Source organism: Callorhinchus milii, unplaced genomic scaffold (assembly GCF_018977255.1).
Source record: "Callorhinchus milii isolate IMCB2004 unplaced genomic scaffold, IMCB_Cmil_1.0 Scaffold2, whole genome shotgun sequence".
NCBI lineage: Eukaryota > Metazoa > Chordata > Chondrichthyes > Chimaeriformes > Callorhinchidae > Callorhinchus > Callorhinchus milii.
The window spans coordinates 94,353,888-94,375,506 of record NW_024704743.1 but is presented as its reverse complement, the minus strand read 5'-3'; the positions used below and the strand labels follow the sequence as shown (position 1 = coordinate 94,375,506).

Sequence of the window (21,619 nt, the reverse complement as noted above, 5' to 3'; positions counted from 1 at the left end):
TGAGGTTCTGTTAAAGAAAGTTCAATTTGGTCAATCTGAGCTCTTTCTCCCATAATACCCACCATCTCACCTTCTCATTGCAACATGAAGCTATTTCTATAACAAGCCCAGTATCCTGGCCTCTGCCACCTTTACCGATAACCCGGTCCAGCTTTCAGCAAACCTCAGTGTAAAGAAATACTTAGTGATGTCTGTTTTAAAATTGCTGTAATACATTGCAGTTGGCTCTTTATTTACACTTTCTTTGAGTTGAGGGAGGAGTGAAGGGTGAAGGGAAATATCAGCTTTGTTTTCCTAGAAATGTATCTGGTTATCCAAGATATCCCTCAAATACATTGGAAACGGTCATTGATGATGCAGATTGCATGCAGAATAAGTAGGTATGATGGGCCAAATGTAACGTACTTTATTTTCCAATGGAAATTTGATTCCCATAGTTTTATGTATCTTTATAGTTTCCTAGTTTTATGTATCTTTAACAAAAAGTGGAGATGGACTGCAACAGCATTTCTCTGGTATTTCTCCTGTGTAATCCTATGGTTCTAAAAAAACATGTGCAATCTCAGGAAGGTTTAAAATAAAATCCATAAAATGGCTGCAGAGCTCAACACAAAATAATTAAATACAAGCAAAAAAATGAAAGCAATATGTTTGACTTTCATAGTCTGTTTATACCAAGGGAAATTTTAATGTCAATCTTGATATGTGTCGATCATTTCCAAACCAACAATATTTACTGTAAAACCATGTTTATAGTGAGCATATGGGAATAGAGATAACAAGAATTTGGCTCATTTGCAAGTATAAACACAGTGAATTTAGAAAGTCAAAATAAGTTGAAAGAAAGCTCTTAAAATATCTGAACTCCAGCCTGCAACTGTTTCTATTTGAATGTTGAAAAGTTTTTCTATCTGACCTTAGTCAACTAACCACTATCTTCTTCACTTATCTCGACTCCTATTCATAGTCCTATTCATTCCTAAACTTAGTGGGTCAGGCAGGCTTTTGCCCCTTCACCTGTTTGTAACTTTAAAACTGTAAGACCTAATGTTAATATAATCTGATGTGAGAAGCAGAAAGTTGAAGTAACTTGAAGTAGCATTACTTGGCGGAGTAACATAAATGTCAGATGCTCACTTCAGAGCCTTGTTTTTTTTTATGGAGAATGTTGATCAATGGCCCAAAGACCAGATTGAAAAGAGAAGCAGTGAGGTTGGTTAGGTGATTCGCAAGCCTAGCATTTAAAAGCCTATAGATTGCATGGGGAATGGAACACTGAAAAGAGTCTTACGATCTTGCGAACAAATAATAATAATCCTTGCATTTAATATAGCGCCTTATCCTGTCATTGAGATGTCTCAAAGCAGTTCACAGAATATTCTGTAAAATGTAGTGACTGTATATTTGTGGGTGAAACCCGTCAGGCAATTGTGTACACCAGTGTCCCACAAACGGTCATGGACGAGTGATTACCTCCGGTTAGCAATCTACCAATCGACTAACGACCAGGTTCCTGCTTATCGTTAGGTAAACAGAGGTGTTGGAGTGAGGAAACTTGCCTAAGGTTTTTGCGCCTGGGAATTGAATGTGGGACCTCTCGCTTGGGAAGCAAGTGCTCTAATCACTAGGCTACAGGTCTCCACAAATGAGTTAGGGTAGGAGGCATTGCAGTGAGTAGGAGGCAGTGCAGTGAATTTTGATTACAACGTAGTGGAAGCAGGACAGAGGATGGTGCGGGATGGTGCATTTGAACCTTGAGAGAAGAGTCAGAAGAATTTAGTATTGATATATGAGAGAGAAATGAAAAAGATTGGAACAGGGAGAGAGAGGAAGAGAGAGATTAAGGAGGCTAAAGGTGAGTTGTGAACTAATCCTGGGGCAGCAATGTGTTCGGTTGATTTTTACTGAGTGACAGCAAAATCATCTCCCCATGGAGATGTGGATAAGCCCTAGAATAAGCATTTTTGGGTGGAGAGCAACAGTTGTTTGGGAGCAGGGAGCTTCAGAGCATGCTGTTTTGTTCTTCTAAATGACTGAAATGCCTTAGAATCGAGAGCCAAGGGGTGAGTGGGAGAGTGGGTAGGGATCGAAAATAATAATAATAATCTTTGCATTTGATATAACACCTTATTACGTCATCGAGATGTCCCAAAGCGCTTTACAGAATATACTACCATGTGTGTTTTTTCTGGACAAGTGCAGCAGCCAATTGTGCACAGCAGTCCGACATGAATCAAATTGAAATTGAAAACTAGGAGGGCAGGCACTGTGTGAAATGTTTTTATAGTTTTATAGTTATATGTTCTATATTGCTGTTTTAATATTCCAATGATTTACCTTTCCATGTTATTTTGTCATCTTTGTTCCCAGAAATCACCTGCAAAGAAGCTAACTAATGCTCTTAGCAAGTCCTTAAGCTGTGCATCCAGCCGTGAGCCTTTGCACCCAATGTTCCCCGATCAGCCTGAAAAACCAATCAACCTGGCACACATTGTGTAAGTATATTTTAAGCTTTTAAGCTTTTAGGAAGAGTGAATTTTCCCTGGTCTCCTGTATACTTTTACAATTATGCTTTTAGGACCTTAAGTGTGTTTCACTATAGATGGTCTCTTTTCTCCAGATGTACTCTTTTAAAAAAAAAGCAAGCCTTGGAAAATTGCCAAATTTGATGCCAAAATAATCTCTCTGCCTTACTTACACACCTCTCTGTTGTGTTGAAAACAAATGCCTGTGTATCTAGTAAAGCACCAACCCGGTTTCTGATCCTGTGTCCACTTGTCACTCATGAGATCATTAATAGTCCATTATCTTTATTCTGAAGGCTGCTAAAGCTTCTGAATGTCATGGAGTACCCTGACTGTCTTTGTAGAGATATTGAAAATAACCCTTACCTATTCAGTTCATAAAACTGTATCAAAAGTGTGAGTTTCAAAAGCTTTGAGATGAAGGCTTTGAATGTTAATGATCTGGAGCGAAATTGGTGTAAAAATGAGAAAAATGCATACGTTCAGGTTAAATAATGGGTTAGATTTGTTTTTGTAGTCACTATATTTTGGAAAGTTTTGATTGTAACACATCAAATATATATGCATTTAACTGATCATGGTCCTCCTCCTAATTCAGCATTACCTACAATACAAAATTACATTTGTAAAATGCCTTTCACGTCGGGAGGACATCCCCAGGCGCTGAACAGTCAGGGATTAGGACCCAAACGGTGGGAGGATGGCAGGGAGGATGGCGGGTGGGGGTAGGAGGGTGGACGAAGGCACAGTCGAAGATGAAGGTATTGAGGTGTGCCTTGAAGGAGGCAGGGAGGAGCAAGGCAAAGGGAATGTTGGATGGAGTTCCAGAGGGCGGGGGCAGAGAGGTTGAAGGTCCAACCACCGGGGCAGGCCGGGCGGGGACATGGAGCAGGCCGGAACCTGCTAAGCGAGGGAGTGGACAGGTTAATAAGAGATTAGCAGGTCAGAGACGTAGGAGGGGGCAAAGCCATGGAGGGCCTTGAAGGTGAGGACGAGAATTTTTAATTCGATCCTCTGAGGGATGGGGAACCAGTGGAACTGGGTGATGGTGGGTGTGATGGGATCACTAGCCTGGTGCGGGAGAGGACATGATGCTACAATCCATTGTAACAGGGATTGTTGTGAAGACTAGCCCGAGAGCTCAAAGTTGTCCTCCTTATTTTGCACTCTGCAGCTCCAGACCTCTTAACTGAGCTGGGCAACCAGCATGTGAATTTCCATGTGTAGGTGGGATGCATGGAACTCTCAGTTTGGTTTGGATACACTTAAACAAAGTGATGGGTTTTCACACATGTCAGACATTCAGCTAAGCAAAAGAAAATGTGAACCAGAGATGTACAAATAGATAACTACTTTGATAAAATATAAATAATAGCTTGCCTGCTATTGATCAATTTTTGCTAAAATTGGGCACATGAATTTGTGCATCCTTGAAAGGTGAATCTCTCAAATTAAAGTTCACATGTGTTTAACCTTAGATTTTCTTTAAAGGTCACAAAGAGCACCCCATCTGTGTTTGTACAAATTCCTGCACATGTCCAGTGATTTTTTTTTAGATTTCTTAAAAAACGTGCATCAAATGTTTGCCAGTGACAGAAATGTTTGGATTTGGGTCATTCCAGACAACCCTTAATACTTGTGCCAGCTCATACTGAAATTGGAGTATGATCAGGTTTTCACCCTTACCAGTAGTATCTTTTGAAGTTATCTGCTGAGACAGAATTAGACAGCTGTAAAAACAAGGAGTCGTGTTGGTGCTAGTCTCTATTATGGTGATCGGCTTGGAGGTGAATGTAAATATTCATAGAAAAACGCACATCGACTGACGAGATAATGCTGGTAAGATAACAGTGGTGTTTTGCCCAAACTAAATGAGATTAATTTGTCTGAGACAACACTGGCTAGAGTCACCAGTAAGATCCTGCATGACTCTGATCGGTGGCTCAGGATCCTCGCCACATCCTCTTCAACTTCTATTCTGCCTTCAACACTACAGATCAGCCATGATCGTATTGAATGGCAGAACAGTCTTGAGGGGCTGAATGGCCTATTCCTGTTTTGATGTTTCTATGCACCACCGCTCCCCCATTCTCCTGCATCACCACCTCCCCTGCTGTTTGTTTCTTAAAACAATGCTATTTTATGTTATTTGAGAGGAGTCAATTGATAACACACAAAATTGGCATAAAACAATGCATTTTAATTGGGTGTATATATGTATTTAACCCAGATATATTCAAGAGAGGAAAATTAATCCACTTACAGTGCTTATTTATTATTCTGGACTTCCTACTCATGCTATAAAAGGGCTGCTTGAGGCCCTGATTTACTAATCTTTAATCTACTAATTTACTAATATTCTTCAAAGTTATGCCTTCATCTGTTTACTAAGGTTTCTATTAGAATTCTACAGGAAGAGTTGCGATGGTGCACTGTTAAGGCTTCAATGACTCCCTTCAAAAGTCCTAAACCCTCAAATTTATCCGTAATCCCCTCCTCCCCCCTCTTACTCCACACACATACACACTTCCAGAACTCTGTGTAAATTTTCGTAAAACAATCTCAAAAAGCAAGTTTATCTTTGGATGTTTATGGTTTATTCATGCTGTTTTCCATAGTTAATTATCATGTTGTTTTCTTACAATGTGCTTTTCCCTTTATTGCTGCACAGAAATGACTTTGGGTAAGCATTGCTTTCGGTGTTTTATTTTCTGTACAAATGTTGCGAAACATTGATCAAAAATAATCAGGATTATTGTAGATTAAATAAGTAACTAACTGCTAACGAAACTAAACTTTAAATAGTTAAACTTATTACATACCATCAAGCCATTTGCAAGCACATAGAGTAGTTATTGAAGTTTCAGTCACTGCTGCAAATCAATTAAGGTGAAAAGTGAAAGCTACAATATACAATAACAGTGAGAAGCTTGGGATATAATACTCGCTGGTTTCACTGAACATGCTCGGAGCCAGCTGGCTCACTCCCGACATCCTGGCTGGTTCCTACGCGAAAAAAAAGACTGACTTCAGGTCATCAGGTCACTGTCAGCATCACATCCTGTTTCTTGCACACGTACAAATTGATGTCAATGGTGACATCATGGTTTTGCCATTTTAAGCACAGGAAGCTAAAATGGCTGACTTCCAGCTCCTCAGATCCCTGCTAACATAGGAAACAATGTCTAATCCTGTTATAGCGCCTGCAGTATACAGCTGTCTCACTCTGAGCACTGGTGTCCTGTCGACCTGCACTAACTGGAATAGTACACCCAGCCACCCAGCTTCCGACACTGACTAGACAGCTTCTATGCAAGAAACTGGCTGACTTCTGGTTGCCACCATTTTTTAAACCTTTAATAATAATCCTTGCATTTGATATAGCGACATTATCAAGTCATCGAAACATCTTTAAATCATTCAAAGGATTTATAATAATAATAATCCTTGCATTTGATATAGCGCTTTTCACACCTTCTCAACGTCGCAAAGCGCTTCACAGAATAGACTGTAAAGTGAATTGATTGTATGTTTGTGGGCGAAATGTGGCAGCCGATTGTACACATCAGTGTCCCACAAACAGTCGTGGATTGAAAATGACCAATTTATTATTGTTTTGTTTTGGAGGGATCATTATTAGGAGTGTGGAGTAAGGAAACTTGCCCAAGGTTTCACCCCGTCTGGAATTGAACCCAGGTTTCTCGCTTGCAAGGCGAGTGCTCTTGCATTTGATATAGCGCTTTTTCACATCTTCTAGACGTCTCAAAGCGCTTCACAGAAGAGACTGTATATTTGTGGGCGAAATGCGGCAGCCAATTGCGCACAGCATTGTCCCACAAACAGTTGTGGATTGAAGTGACCAATTTTTTTAATTATTTTTTTCTTGAGGGATAATTATCAGGCTTGTGGAGTAGGGAAACTTGCCCAAAGTTTCACCCTGCCAGGAATTGAACACAGGTCCCAGCTACAGGACTCCACATTTATGGCAATTAGGGGAACACAGCAACCAGTTTGCATGCACCAGTGTCTCACATAGAGCCAGGAGGTGCAAAGCCATTTAATATCTGGAAGATAGTTGGCCAGGACACCAGGAGAGAATTCACTTTTTGTATTGCATCACGTGATCTATAACTGTCTGAACAGGCGGGCAGGACCTCCGTTTAACATTTCATCTGAAGGACAACACCTCTGACAATGCCGTACACTCCAGAACTGCATTGGCATGTCAGCAGTGTAAACTATGTGACCCCGATGTGGGGACTGAACCCACAGTTTTCTGACTCAGAGAGTGCTACCAACTGAGCCAGGCTGATATCATGCAGGAAACATGACTGATACCAGTTCTTATGTGCTGCACGTGTCACTTTGAGCAGGAAGTGCCACTGATGTTACTTTGTGAAGGATCTGACATCAGTGTCATAGGTGCAACGCATAGGAAGTGACATCAGTGGTGCCCTGACAAACCAGGAGTCAGCCATCTCTTGAGCTTTGCTTAGAACACAGCCTCTGAGCTATTGGATCTACAGAACCACATTATAATGACGTTCCCTTGTAATGTGTCAGAACCTTAATAACATTGGTTACAAAACGTGGAACAAGACACAGAAAAACAAGGCTCTCTAAAAAGCTTGAAAGCCCAAACTCAACACTTCTGATCACTCTGTCTTGCTACCTCTTGTGTCTTTAAGCCCAACATCAAATCCTACTTCTTTCAACATGGCTGTCTACCCTTCCCCTTTCCCTTGCTCAGTGTCTAACCCTGTCCCTGAAAAGCACTCTGAGAAATTACCCTCCATGAATGATAAATGCCAGTTTTTGTTGTTGTAATTGTTAGAGAAGTGAAACCTAAACGTACCATTGGAGTAAATAGAGATTTGATTGATAAAGCATTACAGAAAGTTATCAGTATGCATAGCTCCAAACTGAAAATGTTTAATTTTATGTGGGGAGTAGACATGCGTTAAACACTATGTCATTTTTAAAATTTTTGTTTTTCATTTAAAAAGGAAGATTGTTGGATAGATTTGTCGCTCGGTCACTTTAAGATCTATTCATAATCCTGAGGACATTGGAATAGCATCTCATTTGCACAGAAAGCAAGGCCAGCCGAGTCTTTGCTTTCCCACTTATATTCAGACAGAACCAAAGCGAATCAGTAGTCACTACGTCATCATGCTCACTGCTTCACTTATAATGATTCGGCAATCTCTTTTTTTTAAAAAACACAATAGTTTCCATTGCTTATGGTTTGGATGTCAGTGCCATTCTGCATTCTCCTCACACCTTTTGCATCCATTTTGTGATTGAGAAAATGGTTTGCCCTTTACCTGCCTGTCCACTAGATGGGGTGTTACACCATACGAAAGCAGTTCGTCAAACTCACTGGCCTGCTTTTTGACACTAGCCATGTTTAGACCAATGTATGCATCAGTGAAAATTGGTAGCCTTTGATCCTTGTGATCTCATCTGCCACAAGGGAGAACATTGGAATTGAAATATACAATGAAAGAAGAGAAATAGATGAGGATTTTGAACTCTATCCTCTGGGGGATGGAGAGCCAGTGGAGCCAGGTGAGGATGGTAGACCAGTCATTGTGGACAGTAATTCTAATCACTCAGCTCATTTTAACCCTGAAATACCTAAAGAGTGATCCTAGCTGGAAAAAGTAGTGGGAAGCTTGCCAGAGAGTGCTCTCACTGGCAGGTTTAACTGGTTAAACTCCAGCAGTACCCCAATACACAGTCTTGGGTCCTCAAGCCTTGGCCCTTGACAACATGTGCCTAATACTCCGGAACAACAACAACAAATTTACATCTATAGAGCACCTTTCACGTCGGGAGGACAGCACTGGGGAAGGAGTGTACATTCCCTAACAGACATAGGAATTTAAATGAATAGGTGGGATGTATGGAACTCAGTCTGGTTTGGAAACTTTTAAGCATGGTGATCGGTTTCCACATGTGTCAGATGCTGGCTGACCCAAAAAAATTGAAGCCAGACTCATTTAAAAAGCAAAAACAGAAAGAGCTGGAAAACACAGCAGGTCAGGCAGCATCCATGGAGAAAGGAAAGTGAGTTAACATTTCGGGTCCACGACTCTTCGTCAGAACTGGGGCATGTTGGGAGGGAGAGGTTTTTAAGGACAAGTTGAGGGTGGGGGGAGGCAGGACAAGGACGACAAAGAAGACAAAAAAGACAAAGGTGTGTTGCCTGTTCTGCACCATTAACACCGCTTCTCCCTAGTTTTGTTTCAACCCACCCCCCCTTTTGTTGTATAACCCCCCTTTTGTTTTACGCCACTATCATCTCTTTAACCCATCAACTAACACATTCTCTCCTTTGTCTTCTTTTTTGTCTTCTTTTTCGTCCTTGTCCTGCCTCTCCCTCTCAACTTGTCCTTAAAAACCTCTCCCTCCCAACATGCCCCAGTTCTGACAAAGGGTCGTGGACCTGAAACGTTGACTCACTTTCCTTTCTCCATAGATCCTGCCTGACCTGTTGAGTTTTCCAGCTCTTTCTGTTTTTGTTTCAGATTCTAGCATTTGCAGTATTTTGTGTTTTGTTCATTTAAAAAGCAGCTTGCTGCTGTGATGGGTGTGACGGTAAGGTGTGATCAGAAGGGCCATCTTCATCCAAACCAATCTTGTGAATGCTCAATAACTGTCCTCTGTGTAGAACATGATATCCTTGCTTCCAACAGAACACAATTCTGACCTCTAAACATTATAATATTCCTGTATTTTAAACTATTTCCATCAATAATGCTTTAATATGCACTAACGCCATATCTTTAACTCTGGATTAAATGGAATTATTAACGCCCCTGTTCCATTGATTTAGGACAGCCGCCCTCCATTCAGTTAATTTTCACAAATTTATTCTTTACAAAACAGCTTTCTGTATTCTCTAATCATTTCTATTATTCATGTGTGTTAACTAGATAAGTGGATGTTTCGATATAGTTCTGCGATTTTAAACAAAGATAGACAGATTTCCTCCTTAGCAGCGGGTTTTTTTATTTTATTAATGGTATCTCTTGCATCTTCAAAGTAAACATTAGGTTAAGGAATACTTCCATTAAATTGACAGCAATGAAAAGGTAATAGCACCTCTTTGCGATACTCCAAAGACTGTCATTTCTTCTTTTAAACCATAAGTTTTTTAAGTCAAATTAGTTAAAAATGTTTCACACAACAAAACTCTGTTTAACATTTAACAGTTTCAAAGCATATAACCCTTCAGCCGGCTCCAAGTGCAATAAACACCCTCCCCTTTCAGAGTGATGTTGATCAGCACAATATCTTTATGCAAAGGGGGGTTTTGCCAAGCTTTGAAAAGATTAAACTAAAAGAATTGAAATTGTAACTGGAATACTGCATTTCTGGTTTATTTAAAGTGTTTAAGTAATTGTTCTTTTTGATCATTTATTGTGTCCATTTTTTTTCATTTATCCCCCACCCACTGGCATATGTCTCTGCACCTGGTCCCTAGCCTCCTCTTGCTGGGTATGGTTCCACGGATGCTGGTTGCCTCCAGGAAACCAAGTCAAGAGACCGTTGTTCATGTGTGAGGCCACTCAACTGTAGATGGTGTCACAGAGAGCCTAACCTCTCCTCACCTGACTGCCACACATGCACACAATCAAAAGAGGAGTGTTGAAGAGGGATGAGGAGCAGCAACCTGGCTGGCTGGGGTTCCCCTTCCTTGTGCTTTACTAAATGGTGTTTAGATATAGATTTTTTTTCAAAATCTGCATTTAGGTAAATTAACATTATTGTCAATAATGTGCACTATTTCTATAAAAGGTTTATTATTTGAATTGGAATTGTACTAGTTGGTTAGTACATCTGCACAATCCTAGTTGCAGTAATTATGAATTTAAAGCAGAATTTACAAACAATCATGTCCAAATTTATAGAAGTGTTTGCTCTGGGCCAACTACTACAAATGAAGGCAACAAAAAGGCAGGAGCATTTATTTTAGCAAAAGTGTGGGAGGCACATGGAACAAGCTACCAATACAGAGGGAAATAGAGAACTATAAAGGCTTTTTAAAAAGGGACTGGATTAGAGATTTGCAGCAACTGGGTAAGCTTAGTTACATGATATAACCTTTAATGTTTTGTGTAGAATAAATTTGCCTTCATAATTTATCTAAGAAAAGATTGTGTTGTACAATATAGTGCCACTGAAGAGATATATATTGGAGTCCTGTAGCTCAGTGGTTAGAGCACTCGCTTTGCAAGCGAGAGACCTGAGTTCAATTCCAAGCAGAGGGCGAAACCTTGGGCAAGCTTCCTTACTCCACACGCCCAATAATAATCCCTCCAAAACAAAAAACAATAATAAATTGGTCATTTTCAATCTACGACTGTTTGTGGGACATTGCTGTGCGCAATTGGCTGCCGCGTTCGCCCACAAATATACAGTCAATTCACTTTACAGTGTGTTCTGTGAAGCGCTTTGGGACGTCCTCCCGACGTGAAAAGCGCTATATCAAATGCAAGGATTATTATTATATATTTGCAAATACATTAATAAAATACATTTATTTTAATGAAACACACTTTTAAGCTTTAATTTCCATGTCTTCTTAGACCTCCAAGATCCTCTCCAAATATGAATGACACCATGTTCTCCCATTCAGTAATAACCTCAGGAAGCCCCAGTCCTAACAAGGGGTAAGTGAATCTCTTGAATGCATGTTTTGAGAAGCAGCGATTAAGCAAAACAACTTCATAAATGTTTTATTTAAAGGCATAACGAATAAAACAATATATTTTGTGCTCAATTTTGAATACAGTAAGAACGCCCAAGTATAACTATTTAAAATACACAACTTGTTCTGCTTACTAAAAATGCTACATTTTAGATTTACATGTTACAAGTGGATTTACATTCACGCAAAATCAATGTGAAGTTTCACAAAAAGTAGTCCATTGTTGCAGCTGCAGCTTAAACTGATTAGACTCACTATTTGTGGTTGAATTTAGAATTTTTGTAAAATATTTGCAGGAGTTGCAGACATCTTCCAAACAAACAAATACAGGGCCAATATCTCAGAATTTATGTTAAAAAGACGCACAAAAAATGGTTGACGTTTGGGTCGTTGCTGATGTCGCTTCTTGCATGTTTGTGAGAGAAGTAGCACCATTTCTTGTACGTAGAATGTTTAGTGGTGGTTATAATGGAGCAACCCTGAATACAATATAAAATACATATCATATGTTTCCAAGCTTAACTTTGAACAACAAAAGGATATGTAACATTGAGCCTATTTTTATGGAAAAACGGGTTAAATGTTCCTGTGTTTTCTTCAAACCTCTAGCTATTTACTGATTGATTTGTATTACTCGTTGATTAAGCCATGGCAGCTATAAGGTTCCGGTTCCCAATTACTTTTAGCCATGACAAATTAAGAGATGTCTCAAGTAGGAGTATATTCTCAAAATATGATGTTGCACAGTTGTATGTAGACAAAAGTATTCCAAAATAAGCAAGCTTTTCATTCTTGATGTAAAATGTATATGTCTTTATTCATATCTCAAAGGCCACATCACTTTCTGCCAGGGGATGGTGAGAGGCAGAGACACTTTTATAGAATTACTCCCTACTCTTGTTCTATTTGAGATATCTTCCTGATGTGAAAGGAACTATATCAATGCATATTGTATTGCGATATAAAGGTTAGTTTTGCACATCTATAAATTTCTAAGTACATACAACCGAGGGATGGACATATTTGCAACATGTTAGCAAAAAAATGACACATGCAATGTGCTGCCCTTTTCAAATATGAGAGATATAAATCAATTACCTTTCTTGCTTATTTAATGTTCTACATTTTAACCTCATTGATTACTGCACTACCTTTGCCGATGACTCTAAGGCTGTTAAAAGAATGATTCTTGTAAGACTGACCATGAATGTTTACATTAAATAATTAACAGCATTTAAAAAGAATTAGATAAATATTTGAGAAACCATATAATTTTAGGTTATGGGAGAGCAAGCAACTGCATAGATACGATGGACCGAATAGCTTCCTTCTGTACTGTAAACCTTCTATTGTTCTATATCAAAATCTATTAACCCCACAGAAACTGAAACATTTAGAGTTGCACATCAAAACATCAGCATACTTCTGAACGTGTGCCTTGTTCATATCTATGACATTTACACCCGACTTCATGATTCACATGCTGTCAGGGTGGACAAGTCAATGGTGGTTGAAGAGGAACATGAGACTGGGAATAAAACTGGTGCATGCGAGTAATGGATAGGTGAATGGTCATTCTCTTCCTCTCACTGCAGTTACAGTTATTCCGTGCCTGTGTCCTGTCTTCATTGCCCTAACTGTTACCATAATATTAGTCAACACAAACAGCAAATCCTTTATTAAAATGAAAATGCATACTTGAATATTCCAAATTTGTTTTAAAGCGCTCCGAGATGCTGCCCCGCGTGAAGGGCGCAAAATAAATGCAAGTAGGTGTTGTTATTTATTGGTTGTTGCTTCCATTGTGTGCAGAATAATACTTAGTGTAGTATGTGCTGCATTTAGTGTGATTGAAAATGGTTTGTAATTGGGTTGCTGAGCTGGCTATGAGCCTTTAAATAATGGGCCTTTAACTAATAACCATTGAATGCCCAGCTTCATTAGAACATTTCTGATTGTAGTAAAAAAATACCCAGACGAATATATCCATGAATTGTTTAATTTTATAGGCAGAAAATTATTTTTTGCCTATCGCTTGATATCCAGTTTAATATTTTCTTCTTTGGCTAATAAAAGCTTTGGGGGCAAAATAAAACCCACAGAGCGAAAAGGAAAAGCAGGTTAAGAATTACTGCGAGATCCTTTGAATTGCACAAATGCGCATGCTGTGGAACGATTCAGCCATGCGCACTAACACCATCAATCACATCCTGCATTGGCAATGTTTAAACTGATTTTACCTACTTATATAACCACACACTCGGTCACATCTCAGCCATGGTGAGCAAGACCCACAAGCAACCGAAATATAGAGACCGGGCTCCAGAATTTGAGAGGAATCTGTTTAAGACATTTTTTATTGCATGTCACATTGTTATTTTCAACCAGATCTATATTTGTGAGATGGGATATGTCATTGCAGTTCTGCTCTTGATTAAAGGTCACACTTTCTTGTCGGACTCATTTTGTACAGTTTGCTGTTTGCTTACATCCAGCATCATGGCTGTTAATACTTGTTCTGGCTGAAGCTATTTGAAATTTTTTGTGCTAGCTTCAGTCAGTACAATTAATCAGTTAAAGGCAACGTATAATTTTATACACATAATCCAAAGCACCTGATAATAAATAACGCCTATCCTAATTTAGTGTTCCAGGAGAATTTCAGAGTTTTATCTTTATTTATATAAACTTGTCTAATCTTCTCATTTCCTACAGACACATTCCACCACATTATTGATTGATGTTTACAGAAGAGCCCCATGTATGACACCTTAGAGACCTGGTTGCTGCTGTAAAACTCCCATCTGCTTTTTAAGGAATACTGTACTTTGTGTAATTACATGAACAATTTCTACAGCTTTGGTTTCCAAACCACGCAAAGTGAGACCAAAGGTAGAGAACAGTGGGGCAAACTGATAGATGCCCTTCAGCCATAATGCAGCTATTTTTTAAAGATGAAAGCTATGTTGATTAGTGAAAAGACAAATTAGCAAAGACTTAGAGTACAAGTAATCATCTTTACATACTGCAGTGTTTCACGGCTTCCCCCAGTACTGTTTCTAGCAAGCTCTTCTATCTCAAATTCATTCCTTTGTCTGAAAGCAACAATAATTTACATTTATATAGCTCTTTTCACATAAGGAGGACATCTCAAAGCACTTCAAATAATTGACTAGGAGCTCACGTGAGGGAGAAAGCTGATGGGAGGGGAAGATGAAACAAAGCAGTTGAAAAGATAGGTCTCAAGGTGGGATTTTGGAGGTGGTGGGGATGGGGGCAAGAAGGAGGGACCTGGGATGGCGTCCCCTGAAGCACCAATGGTGAATAAAAGTTTTTTAACGCGCAGTACAAGGCAATGTCTGAATTCGAGGGCTGGGGGCAATTCAGGTAACATCAAAAAGGTAGGGTGGGCGCAGTATTTACGACAGAATCCGAAAGGGATCCAGAAATATCAAATCCTGCTGGTAGCCAAATGTGTGTATGGCTGACCTGCGGGAACTCTGCTCTGACATGCTTTCCTTCTGGGCAAATCAGAGTGTGACGCACAGTTATCAGTGGGATTCAATATTTACATAACATTTACCATATGTCACTTTTACACCCAAAGTGCAAGAATGACAGTCCAGCAGTGTTGGTCATCTGAACCCTGAAGTTCATGACTACTTTGTAATTCACTTGTGGATGTGCAATGTCATTTCTAACTGTGATTGGTTTGGTTTTACATTTATTTTACATTTGTTTTAAAAATGTAAATGAATTAAATTAATTATAAAACGGCATTTCTGGTTGCAATACCCTCAGATTTCCATGTTCTAAGCCATATTTTAGGAACTGTAAAGATATCAAATAGTGGTGCGTTTACTAGGTTAAAGGCACCAAGGTGCACTGCCATAGATTTCTTTCTATGTTGGGTCAACATCCATTGGCAACACATACAATACAATTTACTTTTATTTTGCACCTATCACATAGGGAGGGCATGTGAAAGTGTTTCAATGAGTATTCGAGCTGGGGATGGGAGCCAACAAGCTGCGGAGCGGAAAGATGACAGAAAGCGCAATCAAAGAGATGCGATTTGAGACATGGTTTCAACGAGCGAGCGAATCAGAGAGGCTGCAGGATCGAGTTGCAAAGGGGGCTGAATCACTGAAAGCCTGCCTGCCGATGGTGGGGTAGTTAAGACAGTGTATGTGATGCAGGCCGGTGATCACTTAAAAGGAACGGAGTGACCAGTCGTGCCCATATTCTGAAAATAGATTGTAGCAAGTCACAGAGACGGGGTGAGACCGTGGAGCAACATGGACGTATTAGGGCCTACAGGCCAAAAATGTCCTGCAAACTTCTCCTTTGTGTATCAGCTTGCTCAGTGATAGCCTCTGAGTTAGGATTTGAACTCACACAGTGATACTCCAAAGCAGTGCTGCGGGTATGTTTCTTTGTTGGAGGTGCCGTCTCTTCAGTTGAGACTTTAAACTGAGGTCCCAACTGCCTGTTCAGGTGGATATTAAACATCTCATTGTACTATTCGAAAAGAGAAGGGAGTTTCTCCTGATGTCCTGGCCAATAAATCTCCTAAAGAAAATTAATCACTCACTCCATTGATGCTAAGCAGGCAATCGTGGATCACACATGTTTAATTGTTTTATTGTATGTTGGGAAATCAGTGATTTTTCCTTAATATTTCCCATGTTCCATGTATATTTGTGTTCTGTGAACAAAATCATTTATGAATACAACAACAACAACAACTTGGATTTATATAGCGTCCTCCACACCGGACGGCGTCTCAGAGCGCTTCACAGTAACGGATCCCGGGGCCGAGCCAGGGGGAGGGGGAGGAAGGTGACTAAAGGCGCGGTCGAAAAGAAAGGTCTTCAGCCGAGACCTGAAAATAGGAAGAGAGGGGGCGAGGCGAAGGGAGGGAGCAAGGGAGTTCCAGAGCCTCGGGGCATAGTGGCTGAAGGCACAGCTGCCGATGGTGGAGTGGAGGATTCGGGGGACAAGTAGGAGGCCAGACCCAGTGGAGAGAAGGCAAATTTATTGCATTGTTTGCGTTAATCATTTGCCTAACTTATCCCAAATAGTAACCTAAATAAATGTTGAACACGCTGTCATTCAACTGTGTGTAAATGAAGTTGTGCACAACTCACAGTTAGTAATGAACCCAAAACTTGTTTTTATTAAATAGACTCTTTAGGATGGATGTAATTCACTTAGATTGCATTAGTGCTGGGTGTGTGGGTTTACTAATCAATATGTAATTATGCTTCCTGCTGGCAATCATTGGACAGGTTAGAAAGACAGTGTTGTCTAATTGCGTATATAAAGAAGTGAAAGTGGAAAGAATAGCAGTCTGAACCAAAATATGGGATGCGGACATTATAATAATTCCATTATATCCTGCATTCTATCTCCCCACCCCCCTCTCAATATTGGTTCAGGAAACTCTGTTTAAAAATTTTGTATTAGCCAAAGGTTATAGAATCCTGAAACCAAAATAGTGAGATTTTACAGGGCAAATTGCAAGTCCTATTGCATTTTAAAAAATTCTATTGTTTCGATGTGATAGCAAAAGTACGGGTATATTGAGCTACATTTTTGGCTACAAGGGACCAAATAACAAAATCCCTTGCAAAATTGGTTTGATAATAGAAGGCAATAACTCACCAGCATTGTACCAAGTATAAGAATTCATCCATGAGACTTTCCATACAGCAAGCTCTTGATCTCAATTGTGACCTAAACGGGAGGTGGTTGAACTCAGTTGGGTAGGTGAAAGACCAATCCACCATGTGGTGTTAAATTGTTAAACTGTTAAAAGTTAAATTGTCGAATTGCAGCCCTGGAAGAATGTTGGTTTAACATCTCATCCTAATTGTGAGATGCCAACAACAACAACAACAAGATTCCATTTATAGAGCGCCTATCACATCGGGAGGACGTCCCAAGGCGCTGTACAGTTGGGTCAGGACCCGAGCAAGGGGGAAATGGTCAGGGTGAGGGGAGGGAAGGGAGGGAGCGAGGAGGGGGTAGAGAGTCGAGAGGGGAGCTGAAGGCACGGTCAAAGAGAAAGGTCTTGAGACCGGCCTTGAAGGAGGTAAGGGAGGAGGCGGCGAAGGCACTGGGGGATAGAGTTCCAGAGCCGAGGGGCTGAGAGGCTGAAAGCCCAGCCACCGATGGTAGGGCGGTTGGGGGTGGGGGGATGTGGAGCAGACCGGAGCCAGAGGATCGGAGGGTACGGGCAGGTAGGTAGGGGGATAGTAGGTCAGAGAGGTAGGAGGGAGCAAGGCCGTGAATGGCCTTGTAGGCGAGGATGAGTATCTTGAATTCGATCCTCTGGGGGATGGGGAGCCAGTGGAGGCGAGCGAGGGTGGGAGTGATGTGGTCGCGGAGCCTGGTGCGGGACAGTACACGAGCTGCAGAGTTCTGAATGACCTGCAGCTTGTGGAGGGAGGTGCCGGGAAGGCCGGCGAGGAGAGAGTTCCCATAGTCCAGCCTTGGGGTGATAAAGGCGTGGACCAGAGTTTCAGCAGCGTGAGGGGTGAGGCAGTGCCGTAGTCTGGCGATATTCCGGAGGTGATGGAAGGCAGTGCCAGTTGTGGAGCGGATATGAGGGAGAAAGGACAGCTCATTAGGATGAGATGTTAAACCAAGGTCTTACTTGCCTGTTCAGGGAAATGTTAAAGATCCCATGACACTATTTGAAAATAAAAGGAAGTTTCTCCCGATGTCTTGGCCAAGAATCTCCCAAATAAAATTCATCATTCGTTTCATTACTGTTTGTGGATCATTTCTGGGTGCAAATTGGCTGCCGAATTCACCCTCAAAATACACAGTCACTTCACTTTACAGTAGGCCCTGTGAAGTGCTTTGAGATGTCATCCGGCATCAAAGGCACAATATCAAATGCAAGGATTACTATTATTATAAGTTCTTTCTTTTTTAATTAATGAATTAAAGATTCAAAGTAGTTTTCAATGATTGTTGTATTCTCCCAACCTTGTTCTCTATCCCACACAGAGCAAATATGTATCTTGCTTCACTTACCCACTTAATAATATGCCTTATAAAATCAATTTATTTCCATTAAGTTTTTATTGAGCTATATTTGAATCAGTTAAGATACACCTGAGAAATTTTCTTAATGTTATGATCACTAAAAGGAAGCTTGAAGTTTTAATCACCTATTATCTAAATGTTTAAAACCACAGACCCTTGCTTCTTACTCAATATATTGGTTAATAATAATCCTTGCATTTGATGATATAATCTTCACACTGGACTTCTAATTGCAGGGACAGTACAAATAACATAAAACAATGCATTGTCAGAAATCCACATGCAGGGGAGTAGTTTTCTAAGATATTGTTAACTAATCCTCCTAGTCATATATTGGATCCTTAATGGCCTTATTCTCAAAATAGATTGTTAGGTTTAAAATCCTTAGCCACAGCAAAGTGCAATGCCTGTAAGATAGACTTAAAATGGTCTGAGTAAGTGATGAAGAATGTTTCCCAGGGCTTTTTAGAGACCTAGTCAAAATGTTAGAATATAATGCTTATACTTCTGGTCTCAAGCTTTGTACTCCGTGGGTCTGTATATATGGACAGTTATCCTTGATAAATGCAGTATTTGCTGGCTAGTTTTGAAGGTCTGAATCCATATTGTCTTACTTTATTCAGAGGATTAGTGATTCTTTCGAAGTCAAGGATTTTAATTATATCAGCTAGAAGGAAATACTATTTCAAAAGTTTAGGACAGAGTGTTTTAAGATTATTGTATGGGTTCACGTAAAGCTATAATAGCAGAGCTGAAACATGAATATGAGGTTCAACACCATTTTTTAAGCAGGATGTGAATCAAGAGCAATGATTATCAAGCGCTTTCTTTTATTCTGAATGATCCAAGTGTCATTCAATAAGCAGGAAGTAGTATTCCTGGTTCTCCCACAGAGGATATAAAATTAATGTTTGAGTTTAAACGCTTTTCAGGTCAGGAGGAGAATGACACTCAAGGCAAAATAACACGTAATGCCCCAAATGGCCTCAGAGAAACAAAATGGCTGCATGCAGTCAGTAAATGGAACACTTCATAATTCAAATTGTATAATTTAAGGAAACAGGAGCAACCTTGGAGTAAGTATACGCTGTATTTTGTACAATGTTCAGAGTTACATTAAATCTATTTTTATGAGGGATGGGGAACTCTTTTTAGCATCCTGTTTGGACACAGAGGATAATTTGTCTTCAATGGATGGATACTGGAGGGTTTTTTTTTTCATGAGTGTATAAGTCCATCAATGCGTGAGTCAGGAAGATCTTTTTGACTCCGGTGAGTTGGGTTCTTTGTGGATTTTAATTTGCTTCGATGGAAAGATGAGAGGGATTTTTGTACAGAAATCAGTATTCCCATCTGATGTACTCTGCATAAATTAGCTTCAGATTATTGAATCAATCGCTCAAGCGCATTACTCTTTTCACATTTTACTTGAGTTAATGATCACAGTTGTGGGCAATTAAAATGTTGAATTCTCTTCTCAATAACATCAGTCATCAGTTCTATTTAATCTTGCAGTGCTCAGTAGACCAGTCCAAATAACAGAATGCTTGTTGGTCACAGCAGTCTGGAGTCCCTTATGCTGCATGGTTAGTGTTGATTTGCTGTTATGTTTGCATTGTAGCGATGATACGAGCGCAGTGCAAATTGAATTAACGCACACATTGATTCAATTCCAAACTGCTCCCGAAATCACCTGAGAAAGTGATATCAGGAATTTAATTGATGCTTAAATCAAACCAGTTTTTTATTGCAAGAGAACTTTTGAGATAAAGAAGTTAAATTTAAGAGTTGATGGACTGCCTTTTACAAGGTGGCAAGAGAGGTTCAGAGGAATATTGACCATGGCCCCAATTGGCCTTACCAACCAATGCAAAACTTACAGATTTTGTTTATTACAACGTTAAGGACACCTATAAGTCCCTCTGTTCATATATGTTTAGATGTGGATTGTGCAATTTACATTGATTTATGCATATGATAATGCTGATGCATTTTCATGTAATATCTTAACATTATTGGCCAGAGGGAGGTCTGGATTTCTATGTAGGGTTCTCAGGGCTGTTCGCCTTCTTTCCACTCTTTTGCAACAGCGATCTATCTCTCTAATTCACTCAAGGATAGAGCCACCAGAGAAGTATCACTGAGCTGGGAAACTGCTCCATAAGACCCAGCTTTTCATAGCTTTTCAACTGCTTGTTGATAAGTTTTAAATCAAGATTTCGCAAAGCGTTTGGAGGTTGTCAGTCTTCATTTAATTTGAGGAGAAGGATTGTGAACACAACAACAACAACAACAATTTTTTTTTAAATGCCTTTCACATCGGGAGGACGTCCCAAGGCGCTGGACATTCAGTGTTTCGGTCCCAACCTGGGGGTCGGGATTGAGGAGGGTGGAGGGCGGGAAGGAAGCAGGATGATCAAAAGCACAGTCGAAGAGAAGGGTCTTGAGACAGGTCCTGAAGGAGATGAGGTGGAGGGACTTCTGGCAGAGTGGCTGAAGGCCTGTCCACTGATGGTGGAACGGGTAAGGCGGGAGCCCGCTAAGTGGAGGGAGCGAGCAGGTTGGTAGGGTTTGGGAGGTCGCAGAGGTAGAGGGGAGCTAGGCCATGGACGTCAAGGTTTGGACTGGCTTAGTAAGGTGATGGTGATGCTGTCAGCGCCTGAGGTATGGAGGCACTGATGGGAGCCAGATAGGGCTGTAATTGAAGTGATTTTCCTATGTTAAAGCTTTTAAACAGCTAATCACAGCAAAGAGATCTTCACCAAGTGAACAACAGTTGGTGGTACAGTACTCTCACCTCTAAAGCCCCGCACTTGACTTGAGGTTTTCATCTAGGCTGATGCTCCAGTGCAGTACTGGGAGTACTGCATTGCGGGAGGTGCTGTCTTTCGGATGAGACTTTAAACCAAAGTCCCATCTGCCTATTCTTCAATGGTGCACGTTAAATACCCAAGATGGTATTTAAAAGTAAATAGCAGTTTCTCCCTACGTCCTCTCCAACATACTTCCTGATGAATTGTTCATTCACCATATGAATGTGGGATCTTGGCTACCATGTTTGCTTTCCAAAACAGTGACTATACTCTACAGTCGTTAAGTAATAAGGTACGAGATCTTTTTGTGTGACAACATGCTACAAAAAAGTTTTTATTTTCTTTCTAAGACATTTGAAACTTCTGAAGAGTGAAGGCAGAAAGGAAAGTATCTTTAGTACTGTGCTTGGTTTAATATTATCCACAGTTCTCACAACAAAAATTACCACTTTTACTATGACCCAGTTGTTATTGTTCTCATGCTTATTATTACTATTTTGATT

General features: G+C 40.2%; 1 protein-coding gene across 18 annotated transcripts in view; it reads left to right on the top strand.

The window, feature by feature from the left end:
• Nucleotides 1-21,619, top strand: part of dtna (dystrobrevin, alpha) — a 119,784-nt gene that overhangs the window by 66,110 nt on the left and 32,055 nt on the right. For 12 of the 18 annotated variants that reach the window (XM_007887979.2, XM_007887981.2, XM_007887982.2 and 9 more), the window contains exons 9-11: nucleotides 2,371-2,495; nucleotides 5,197-5,208; nucleotides 11,123-11,206. In XM_007887979.2, the coding sequence (XP_007886170.1) occupies nucleotides 2,371-2,495; nucleotides 5,197-5,208; nucleotides 11,123-11,206 (221 nt within the window). The remainder of the gene's footprint in view (nucleotides 1-2,370; nucleotides 2,496-5,196; nucleotides 5,209-11,122; nucleotides 11,207-21,619) is intronic. The other 6 variants (XM_007887986.2, XM_007887978.2, XM_007887988.2 and 3 more) reach the window with 1 other exon arrangement.